Genomic DNA, 12,493 nt, shown 5'->3' with positions numbered 1-12,493 from the left:
AAGAGCTGCTGCCATAAAAAAGAGCAAAACCCCTTATACAACAATTTTAAAACACTAGCATCTTTAGAATTGGACAGCAGAATGTTTATTATAATTTTTTTTTCACATCATGTTGAAAATGAAAACATAGAATTCAATTTCTACCATGTGTCATGGTACAACAGTACTTCTATTCTGATTTTTTCGTAACAGCCTACAACTTACAATAACAAATATTATGTCGATTAATCTTGTAGGCACATTGTCAGTAATTGCGTTGTTTCGAGCACATACTGTCTACATAGAGCAGGATCAGCGAATTGCCTCGGCTGGTCGCTGCGCGCGCGCACCCGCCTCACTCTCTCGGCGCGGCGCGGCGCGGCTGGCAATACGCGGATTGTGAACAAAGAGTGAACAAGTTAATGTGAACAGTGTCGGACATTTCAGTGCTTGATTTTTATCAATTTTCAGGTACGTGTTTTTATTATTATATAAATCATAAAAACTACAAAATAGAGATGATCAAGAATTTTAGAAATATACAAATTCAATGTTTTAATTTTTTTTTTATCAAAAACTGTAAACTTTATTTTTAGATTAATTAATTTGTTTACTATAATAATTTCATTGTATACAAATAAAAATCATTGTTAGTGTTATATTTTAAGCCGTCATACGAAAGTTCTTAAATAATCGTCCCTGTACAGACAAAACATGCGTCAGCCAATTGAAACTTTATTTGTTTTCATTCTCTATTTCCTGTCGTTGAAAATGAGTTCAGAACACTCATCAAAAATATAAAACACACCTTAAATTCAAATCAAATCTCTAACAAAACATAAAGATGACGTAGTTGGTTAAAAAACGCAAATGCGTAGGACTAATTAAAGTGCATAAAATAACTTCGTTAAGTTCTAGAGACATATGTGGGTTGTTTTATGAACCAAAACATATGTAGAGGAACCGTGACAAGGTCGAAATGACGTCATTATTGTGATGATACAGGACATACGGGTCGACGCTGTCCGCGGGAAGTTGTATTACAGACGTGGTAATTGATAAAGTGACTGATACTTGTACACTGGAGCATATATGAATATCCGGTGACGATTGCGTTATATTGAAAGAAACGCGATCTATGGTTTATATCTAGAATGTCTATATACAAGTTTGCGGTCGAAGGACAGGTTGCGCAGAACAGCCTATAACTACAAGTTGTCTAAGTACCTAGGTATATAACTTTCTAAGGCCTATAAATCTTATAAAGATAATTTCTGCTAATTTCTATACTAAGCAGAATTTTGATTTCGTCTGTATACGTTTACTTAAAATATAATGTGAAATTACTTATATGACATCATCATTGATCATTTAAGGTTAATGCATGGATAAATGAAATATTTATGTGACACCCAATCTTAAAATAAACAACAGCTGGTAAAACTCGTAGTACATGTACAACGTATGTAAGAAATTTGAAATGATGTTTTTTTGGAGTTTTTACGTGCGTTACAAGAATGAAATAGAAACATTAGTTACTATTGATTAGGATTTAAGTCAACAAAATAAGCAAGTGTTTTTATATGTAAATTATTGCATAGTGGAAGGCAAAGGCAATATGGTTTGATTTCGTGATGGATTTTATATTTAGCTATGAAATAAGAGAAATTGTACACACAGCTCATTGTGATCGTTAAAGCAATTTATCAATGTTATTTTATAATCTATTGTTTAAAAACACCATATTTAAATTTTACCAATAAACTCCCACAATCTCGTAGAGCAGAGTTAATTAACAGTGCTGTGGGTCCAGCACGAACATTTGAGATCGCCTTTATACCGTCATATTCAATTATGTCAAAATTAGTATTAAATTTTCGGTGTACTTTACGCTCGATAGGGTTGCACTGCAATGCGCTGCATAAATTTTGATACAAATTTTGTTGATGACGATACGATGTTGATTGTCACAAATATTCGTGCTAGGCCCACTGTCAATACTATTAGACAAGATACCAAAGCTACTGTCCCATTATCGTAAGCTTCGTTTACATTAGGCCTATCACAAGCAAACCTCAGACGCTTAATTCCTACAGGAATATTTAGTTTCATCTAATTAAACTTAATCCACTGTGACTTCTATATCTTCTCTTGAGATTACTGTGTTCTACCAAAGTATCAAATGTTAGTAGTAGTGAAAATGTTAGTGTTCTTAACTAGCCAATCAAAACTACTATTTGTCTTGTGTCTATGTCTTGTCTTGTGTCTTCATGTCTGTTCAACCTGTTTACTGTTGATATTTTTGGTGACAGTAGTCATTCAGTTCACATAAACAATTAATTAAAATTTGACGGTTCCCACGATTGTGTACTCAATCGAGTGTCCCACAAACCGGTCAGTTCCGATTCATTACATTATAATATTGCGCATGAATCACGTTCGTGTGTTGCGAATGCTTAAATGTTTATTGGTTTTGTTTATGATATTGCATATATTGTAATTTTTATAGTAGTCTGTCTTTTCTTTATTTGGGTCTTTTCTTCCATCCGTTTTATCGTGATGTATAGACAAAAGAGATACGCATTTAAGCCACATCCAATATCTTATTGCAGAGAGGTTGCATTTGGTTCAGATACGTATGTTAAGATGGATAAGTGATGAGACAGGGAGGGATGAATTTAAGAATGTCTATATTGGAAGTTTGAAAGTAACGCCAGTGATGGAGAAATTGAGAAGCAATAGGTTAGCGTTATAGACATATTATGCGGTGAGAGATTATCACATAAATAACAAAATAATGAGATTTAATGTGGATGGCTACAAAGGTAGAGGAAGACCGAAGAAAGTATATATGGAATGTGTCAAAAAAGATATGCGTAAGAAAGGAGTGAATTCAGATATGTCGGCTGATAGAGACGCTTGGAAGCGTAATACATACTGTGCCGAATCTCCAAATGGACAAGGGCAGGTTAATGATCGGGATGTACAGTACCTACCGAGTGAAGTGGCGCATGTACGCAACTCCCTTTTTTACAAAAATCCCCTTTTTCGTTTCAGTTTACAGACTTATTTTTAAAAGGACGTCGATTATTAACACCGTTATAATTCAATTTATTAAAAATATCATCGCAGATATTTTAACTAATAGATTCAACTATACGAAAACTGAATCAAAAAAATGTCTAGCCGACAAAATCTCGCACATCGTAACATTCTACTTAAAATGCTTACAATGTAAAACCGATTGTCTAAAGTTAAGTTGTAACATTCATTTTCATATTTAGCGCCACCATAATCGTCGAACAATGGTGATATTAATTTTCCATTCGGATAGCGCATGCGCATAAAACAAGTGCATTTTGTGTCTCGTCGACATTCGCATACGATGACTCTACGTCGCCCACGTCCCGGTGTTTGCGAGGCCATTTAGGGACCTCAGACACTACTCACTGTCCATTGAATAAATTATCAGTTTCCGTAACAGATATCAACAAACGGTATCACAAATATAAATAAAATAGGCCATATTCACTACTTATTAGTCACCTCCTAATAGGTGTATGTATTCAAACAAACAAGTCAAACTGTTAATATGTATGGTTGTGCTAAAATAATTCGGTTTTTGACCGTCACGTATTATTTATTTGTTGGAAATATAAAATTTGTAGTTTTTTATACTATAATCAAGCTTTTGCTCACGTTAGCGAGAAATTAAAAAATAGCTTAAGTTACTCCCACACACATAAGCTACCTTCCAGTAATAGTCCCGTCAAAATAAGTTTAGCCGTTTCGGAGGTTACTTGGAACATTCCTGAATTTGCAGACGGACAGATATATAGATAGATATATATAGATAGATTTTTCGGTTTAAATGGTTTATTATATTTTGGTTTCTCCTTTTGGTATTTATTACCTAATAGTTCTGTTTTATAAAAATTGAAGCATAAAATCGTAACAAAAAACATACGATGCAATTTCATCGAGCGTGACTCGGATACAAAGACTTCTTTTTAGGAGTAGCGATATCTTATAATGATCTAGTAAAAAGTCTTAATCGGAAAGTGTGCCCGACTCGCTCTGTTGCCTCAAAATAGAAGACTGTATCAGTAACACTTTTAGATACGCTTTGCTCTTCAGAATGTCGTAAACGTGTGCATGTTGTAAATGTTTATGCTTATTTATGTTTATCGGCTATTAAGCACTTGATGCTTCGACGAATTAAACAACATGCCTGTATTCGAACCGGTGGGTGTCGTGTTCCATTACTCATCATTTGCAATAAGTAGCGACCAGATACATTTATAAGAAAACCTGTGTTAAAACGTAATACAAAACTTTTCAATTAACTCTTGGACATTTGATCTTTGTTTCTCGAATTTAGTACTTAAACATCTTTGTTTTGATATACATTTTTAAAAAGTTTTACTCGTAAACGGAGCTTTATTGGTACCTAGCTTCTACCGGGGGGCTACCCACTTAGCGATTCTTACCGACAGGGAAATGAAGCGCTAAGCGGGATATCAAAAACTGGTAAAGCATCACTTAGCATTTTGTACAATTAAATTGAAAAAAATCATTGGCCAAAAAACAACATTTTAACAAATACAGTAGGAATCGGGCAACCAATTAGTGTTGAGGTTTTGTGTGCAAATAACATTAATAAATATGGTCTATAACGGGTAAATTTGAAAATTTCTACGTTTCACTCTATTGTGAGTAAAGTACTATGTTGGTTTTTTGGGCCACAGCAAATTAAGCACGATGTTGACAAAAAGACCGTGCCCCCGCGCTTTGAGTGCGTGGCTAAATTGAAATCTCGTGTGCGTAACGGAAGGCATTTTACTGCTTAGTTGGTCAAGAGCGGAAATGTGGTAACATAACGGCCGTATACTTAGAGGCCAACCGCAGATGATAAATAAAATATATTATTTTTGGTCTTGTAAATATAAATTTGTATTACATTAAATTAAAGGTTTAATTTAAAAGAAAGATGTTCTTAAAAGAATCCATCCAGTGCATGTTTGTACTACGTAGGTACCTTAAAGGATACTTTACCACAATTCTGATAATACTGTTTTCAAAACAGATGTGACGTACTTTAAACAACTAGGTTAATTTTGTAATTAGAAATTATAGTTTGAAATACCAAGAACTGGTTTATCTACGAAATAAACTAGCAAGATATTTCTATTAGAGCTCTAAGTTTTATAAAATCTCACATAATTAAATTTAAACTTTTTGGGAAAATTTGTTTTGCAGTGCTTATTTGGATTAATAGTACAGATGTCGATAACCTGTTAACACATTTGTTGTTCTTAGATTTTAAACTTCTATATCTCACCTTGGCCCACAGACTTGTCCTTTAATTATAAATTTCGAGATTAAAGATTTCCATGTATGGGATCGTTTGCAATCCTCAAGGGCATTGGATTGCACTCAGTGCCATGAGCAATGCATTCGAAGTGCGTTTTCAAAATATTTCATATTCGTTGAAGACCACTCTGCAAATTCAAGTGTGTGTAATTCGGGCCTGAAGACGTTAAATAACATATATTAAGAAGCCCCATTGATCTTAAATCGGTGATAAATAACGCAAACATGTCTTGAACCATATACTGTACTAGGTAATAGTGTTAAAAAAATACTTTATTTATTACAATCTACACGTTATCAAAGTTACTTTATATTCTATCTTAAATAAATTGCATTACAGCTAGAGAATAAAAGGCAAATTAATGATTTCTGTCGACAATTATTTAAAAAGAGGACATTGCCCTAATTTAAAAAAAAACTACGACTTTTATATATATGTATCTAAGTTAATCACTGTTACGATTTTTCCGAATAAAAAATATACTATAGGATATATTATTAAAATAAAAGTGCTTCAGTCGCCTTGTTTTTCAAGAGATTTTTCATTTTTTTAAATCATAATAATGGTAAAGTAATTTAGCTTTAGGATATTTTTAAGTTAACTCTCGATCGAGCTCATTCAGACATCAGAAAGAGGTCTTTATCTGGTATCTAACAAACGAGGTCGTAACGAGTGACTTTCTTAGCGACACGTGGGCCTTATTCCAGTGACGAACACTCAAAAATCACTTACGAATACATTTGTCTATCAGTGATGCTTGTCGCCTTTGTTTGCTCAACTCGAGTTTATTTAGAATACTTACTGATTCCTATGTAAAAAAGTGTCTAACCCATTGCTGTTTGAAGATTGACAAAATTTATCTTAACCCCAACACGTTCTAAAATAAGACATTTGCAATAGATTTTAGAGTATGTGTACACAACAATGTATCATCATCTATTAAATTGGAAGTCAATAATCTACTAAAATTGTTTTATAATTAGAAACGCACACTATCAAAGATAGGTTGTTTAATTTGACGTATATTTGTTCGGTAAGACAAGCTTGAAATAGTATCTTAACATTAATACTAGATTCAGAACATCGAATACAAGAACGTTAGTGCGCAATATAAGATGTTTATCTTTTGTTCTTCTAAATGTTGTATTTAATGAATGGTCCGAGTAACCCAGAATTAGATACACATCTAAAGGTCGACGGACACGCAATAACGAATTCGGGCACATCACGTCTTGCCCTTTTAATCCAAATGTCAAACGTCGCTTCTCTTTGGATGTATCTGATGTTTAACTTAGAGTTTCGTACTTGAGGATGTAGTTTCGAGACATGAATCATTTTGACTTCTAATTGCAATGTTTTAAAATGCCATAGTAGCTCAATGTCCGGTCGTATCATGCAAGTACACAAGAACTTTGTCCGGAATTAACGTTAAAGGACTTTCTTTTAAATTCAAATAAGAAAATTCACACCATATGGAAGAAACCGAAATAGATACGAAGAAAGATGACACCAATGATACTAACATACATATATCACTCGGTGGCTTTATTCCACCAAGAGTTGTAAACCGAACAATAAATCAATGCTTTTGTAAACCAACCGAATCGAAACAGGTGATGCCGACGCGGAACGATAGGGTAACCACACTACATTATGGATATTTTTACCTCAAAATTGTAAACAAATTTTACAATAATTTTTTTTAATATAATTACATTTTTTTTTTATTTAAAATTCATTGTTTGAACTTAGTCTTCTTTCTTCTTGGATCTTAAGTCTGCTGGTATTGATGTTCAAATAAAAAACCATAGCCTTGTCACATTAGCCGAAACAGAATGTTGAATCTTTTCAATTCGACGAAAGCGTATTGTTCATGGCTCGCTCGCTTGAACATGTGGAATATCTCATTGCGTTCCAATGGCTGACCACGACTGGCTCCCCATACAACACCACCTCAATAAAGTGTTTTTTGCGTCATGCATTCCCCCTCGGTTGTGAATAGTATTCGTTCAATTGTAATATTTTTGAAATAATGTATTACAAATCTTGATAAAGTACGCAAAATGATATTTATCGCCGCAAATTGGTCGGAATTTTTAAAAATTTCATCGTCAGACCAATAAGCTTTCTAAAGTAATCTTTTTTTTTCGTCAATTAGCTTTTAAAACCTTTACCGCTTAAAACAAATAGAAAAGCGTCGCACCTACGATGAGATAATTGTCTAAATCGATATAAAAACGTTGCTTTTAAGCACTTTAAGCCGATTCAAGGTACGGATTTAGTCACAGTATGCTCAGTGCAAAGTCCAAGACAAATATTTTTCAAAGAGTATATGACAAGCAGAGTAAATGGAACGGTCATGTAATCCTCTTAAGTTTGAATAAAGCGGAACGAAATCTTAGACTTGATAATACTGGTGTAATATTTAACGATTGCGACGATTAAAATAGATAGATATATGAAATAATATAAAATTGTGTTATACAGAATGCATACAACAGTAGTACCTACTATTTCCAAGATCGCAACAGTGAGATCAATAAACAATGACATCACGAACAAATGTTAACTGATCATACGCTTTATGCGGGCGTTACAATATCCTATACAATTTGATGTGAAAACAAAGCCAGCCCACACCAGAAAAACGTTTCTTCTTCACCAATTCACTAATTACAATTATAGGGCAATTGATTCCTTCACAAATTGGAAGCTATAAAACTTTAGGTCGGTGAAATAAATTGATAATTACTAGCTTGCAATATGGTTTATTTTCGTTCGTAACAAACTAATGAGCTTGATTTTTCAATTAAAAATAACGTTATTGTGGGAGCAAATTAGGGCAATTACTAGTATGCGAGTGGCAGTAATGCGGCGCGAGCTGCATTAATTTTATGGCCCATGAATGGTGAAATAGCGTAATGATTTCACCTACATTCCGCCAGGATGATGTTTAAGTTGACTGACATATGCTTAAGAAATAATGTAGATGATTAGATGTATTATTATTGGAAGGCTTATGGGGCGGTATGGTCGTATTGCGACAAAAGCCCCTTTAATAACTAATTAAAAAAAATATATATACTAGCACTTATTTTTTTGGTTGTTGTACCAAAAAACTTGTACTGTAACGATCAGGAAATATTTGAGTAGGTTAAGAAAAAAACTTCCTTTTCTCTTTAAGAAAGGATCAGTAAACAATGATCTTCGAATATAACACATAATTTTGTTTTCATTGCTGAGCTATTTTTTAGCCAGTATTTAGGTGAATTGATGTGAGACCACCTCCTAATTTATATTTACCAAACATTATTATTTAAGTTCGTAACATGACACGTTGCATTCTTGTTTTTTTGAAATTATGAACAAAGTATTCTGAACATTTAAATAAAATGATTGATGAACAGATTTTAAAATATTCAATTATTTGTGTAATAAATTGCAATATATTCTACAGACGATTGGAAAATATACAAAGCCGATGACACAAAATAACACTGTCGTGGACCTTTCACACGAATATTTAGACTTCTCTTAGCATTGTTAATCGAATTGACGGGCATTGGCTTAAGAATTATCACATTTCTATCCACACAAACATGTAAACAAGCTTACACAGTTAACTCCACAGCATACTTATGGTTGATAATGAGATATCTTGTATGATGTTTTAACCTATCAGCGGCGTTACTGCAAGACTTTTTCCTGAAATGACTTGGTTCATATAAAATAATATAAAAGTAATTTTACGGCTACTTTGTCCACTGGCTGTGAATTTTATTTTATTTCTTAACTTTAACAGTATCTGTATTTAGTTTTTTCGTTTTCAAACTGACCGCGTCACTAGATAAATTGTTAATATATAATATAATATCCACTTACAGTTTCCACACATTTCATTGAAATAATTGTTCGACGTTAAAATAAATATTTTTTATTTTATACTTTTCAGATGTGAGCAGTACTTGACGGACACACAAAATGACTCGGGACAGTTACGAGATGGACTCCAATCGAATATCGCGTGGCGGCTCCCTCTTCGGCACTGATCCTCAATTACAGATGAGAAAGGCCCTCAGAAATAACGAGTACGCAACGTTCAAGAAGCTCGTCAGTTATGGTGCCGTGGATCTCGAATATACGTATCCATATCCAGATTACAAGACATGTCTCGAACTGGCCGTCTCGGAGCCAGATAGACAAGAATTTATCAAGCTCTTGCTACAACACGAGGTGCAAGTAAACAAAGTAAACGATAAAGACGGTAAAGCTCCTATTCATCTAGCCGTCGAAAATGGAAACCTCGATGCCCTTGGGCTTTTACTAGAGGATGACAGAATCGATGTTAACATAAAATGTAAGGGCAATACAGCATTACTTATGGCTGTGAAAGGAATTCAAGACCTGGATGACAATAGGGAAGAAAGCATGTCCAAATATGAAGATATGATAGAATTGCTATTAAAAGCTGGATGTAACGTGAACTCGCCAGATAATAAAGGAATAACACCTATATATTCCGCTGCAAAACAAGGCCTCGAAAGAGTGATCAATTTGATCCTAGATTATGCTAAGGATCCTATTGATTTAGATACATATAAGGACATAAGAGGTCGAACTGCGCGTTTTTATTTGAACGATGCTTTTCCTCATCTTTTGGCGAAGTTTGAAACAATATCTAAGCAAGAAGAAATAATAGATCCGGACAAACTATTCTCTTATTTAAATAGACATGAAGAAGACAACTTTATTCGTGACTATACAAAACTGGTTAAGAAAAATGAACATCGTCCAGCTTTGGCTGCCAATAACGGTATGAATACAATGCTGCAATTAAGTACAGAGAAAGGATTCGAAAAAGTTGTTGGAGTCCTGTTAAATTCCGGGGCTGACCCTAATGCAACATGTGCTTCTAATACAGTTAAGCCGATTGCTATCGCTTGTCAAAATGGGTACTACAAAATTTTAAAAATGTTTATTGACAATGAATCAACACTTTTTGATCCAGTCAACAATGAGTCACTCTTGCAAATAACAATAAGAGGAATGAAAACAAGTCCGTTAGATTCAAAAGTAGATTTCAAAAGTTGTATTGATCTGTTATTGAAAAATCCTAAAATCAATACAAATATTAATTATCCCGATATTAAAAATAACACAGCTTTACATTACGCGGCAAGAAACGGCGACAGTGACACGGTATTAGAATTACTCAGAAGTGGAGCTTGTATAGGGCTTCGCAACAAATTTGACGAGCCACCCTTGGCAGATATACATGCGAAAACACTCGAAACGTACTTGGATGAATGTATATCAAGTAATAGTGAACGACCCAGCGATGACGATTATGAAATTCATATAAAATATAGTTTCCTAGTGTATCCAAATAACTCTTTGGAAAATGAAATGTGCAGGGTACCTCTGATGGATAATACAAATAACAATATTAAGGAATATGATGCTATTCTAGCACCTGAAACAGAAGCACTTTTATATATGACCAAAAGTGAAGAATTGCGGCCATTATTAAAACATCCAGTTATAACGAGTTTTTTATATTTAAAATGGCAACGAATTAGCTGTTTATTTTATGCTAACATAACATTCTATTCTTTGCTATGGTTATCTTTAATTTTATATATTATATTGGGCTATGGTTTGGAAGAGGAACAATCGAAATCCTTTGAAGCATTAAATATTGTAACTCATATTGGCGCTGTAATCGGGTTAATACTCTTAATATTTCGAGAAATATTTCAGTTACTGGTATCACCGACAAGATACTTGCAAAGTATAGAAAACTGGATGGAAATTGCTTTAATATTTGTAACTGCTTGGATCGTCGGGTACGATTCCGCTTCAGAATCCACTAAACAACAGCTATCAGCGGTAGCTATTCTCTTGTCTTCTGCTGAGTTGGTTTTATTAATTGGCCAATTTCCTACTTTATCAACGAATATTGTTATGCTGAAGACTGTTTCTTGGAACTTTTTTAAATTCTTACTTTGGTATTGTATTTTAATTATTGCTTTTGCGTTAAGTTTTTATACTTTGTTTCGTAATGTTGCGGAAAGCGATGACCAGACACCACCGAATCCTAATAACACCGGAAAAGAAGGTGAAGATGATGAAGAAGATTTCTTTGAGGACCCGGGGAGATCGCTTTTTAAAACAATTGTTATGTTAACAGGAGAGTTCGACGCTGGGTCGATAAAATTTAGTACATTCCCAGTGACAAGTCATATAATATTTATTGTTTTCGTTTTTATGATTCCTATTGTCTTGTTTAACTTGCTTAATGGTTTAGCCGTCAGTGACACACAAGAGATCAGAGCCGACGCTGAACTTGTCGGACATATTTCACGCGTTAAATTAATTTCATATTTTGAAAGTGTTCTAATTGGCAAGGCATACTCGAAACCGTCAAAATTCTGGTCATTTCTGCCACCGTATCTACAGGAGTTGCAAGTGATAACGCCAAAAATATTGTGTATGAAACCATTTGCAAAACGCATTAGCCTATTTCCATTCTTTTTGCCTAAATACCGTATTATTGTTAAGCCCAATCAAGATTATACTATTATTATCCCACATGCAGAACCACTGGGAAAATATGGCGATGATTATGAAGACGTTGAAGGAGGTAAATGTTGCTTCGAGCGTTGTCAGAACTATAGATTAGATCGGAAGATTGTTAAGAACGCTAAGTTAGTTATAGCCAAAAAGACATATGTATCAGAATTTGATGAAATTAAAAACAAGTTATCGTTATATGATACAAAAATAGAAAACATTGAAAATATTCTGAAAAAGGTTCTGCAGGCTGTTGATATTCAACGTAATTATTAAGTTTAGGTTATAATAACTAACTAATGTGATGTTTTAAATAATTTATATTGTAAACAAAAGTTTTATGTATTCCATTTAATTGCCTTCCATTAGTAATACGCCTAATATATGATGTATTTACCGTTTACATGTTTTTGAGAAATATAAATTGAAAAAAATACAACGCTTGTTTTATTTATTTTTTTGTTACCTACCTGTATAAATATTGTTAGGAGTTAGGTGTTAGATAAAAAAAAAATCATTGCTTATTTTATGAATGTTATTTAACATTGTGGTCACGTGAGCAAGAAC

At 33.6% G+C, this 12,493-nt stretch overlaps 1 protein-coding gene across 1 annotated transcript; it reads left to right on the top strand.

Moving 5' to 3' along the window:
• Window positions 1-250: 250 nt before the first annotated feature.
• LOC106708551 (transient receptor potential cation channel protein painless) lies at window positions 251-12,217 on the top strand. Its single transcript, XM_014500087.2, has 2 exons — window positions 251-450; window positions 9,306-12,217. The coding sequence occupies exon 2, from the start codon at window positions 9,335-9,337 to the stop codon at window positions 12,200-12,202; it is 2,868 nt and encodes a 955-aa protein (XP_014355573.2). The 5' UTR covers window positions 251-450; window positions 9,306-9,334; the 3' UTR covers window positions 12,203-12,217.
• The last annotated feature ends 276 nt before the right edge of the window (window positions 12,218-12,493 follow it).

This window comes from Papilio machaon, chromosome 5 (genome assembly GCF_912999745.1).
Source record: "Papilio machaon chromosome 5, ilPapMach1.1, whole genome shotgun sequence".
NCBI classification, from domain to species: domain Eukaryota; kingdom Metazoa; phylum Arthropoda; class Insecta; order Lepidoptera; family Papilionidae; genus Papilio; species Papilio machaon.
This window is presented reverse-complemented; position numbering and strand designations above follow the sequence as displayed.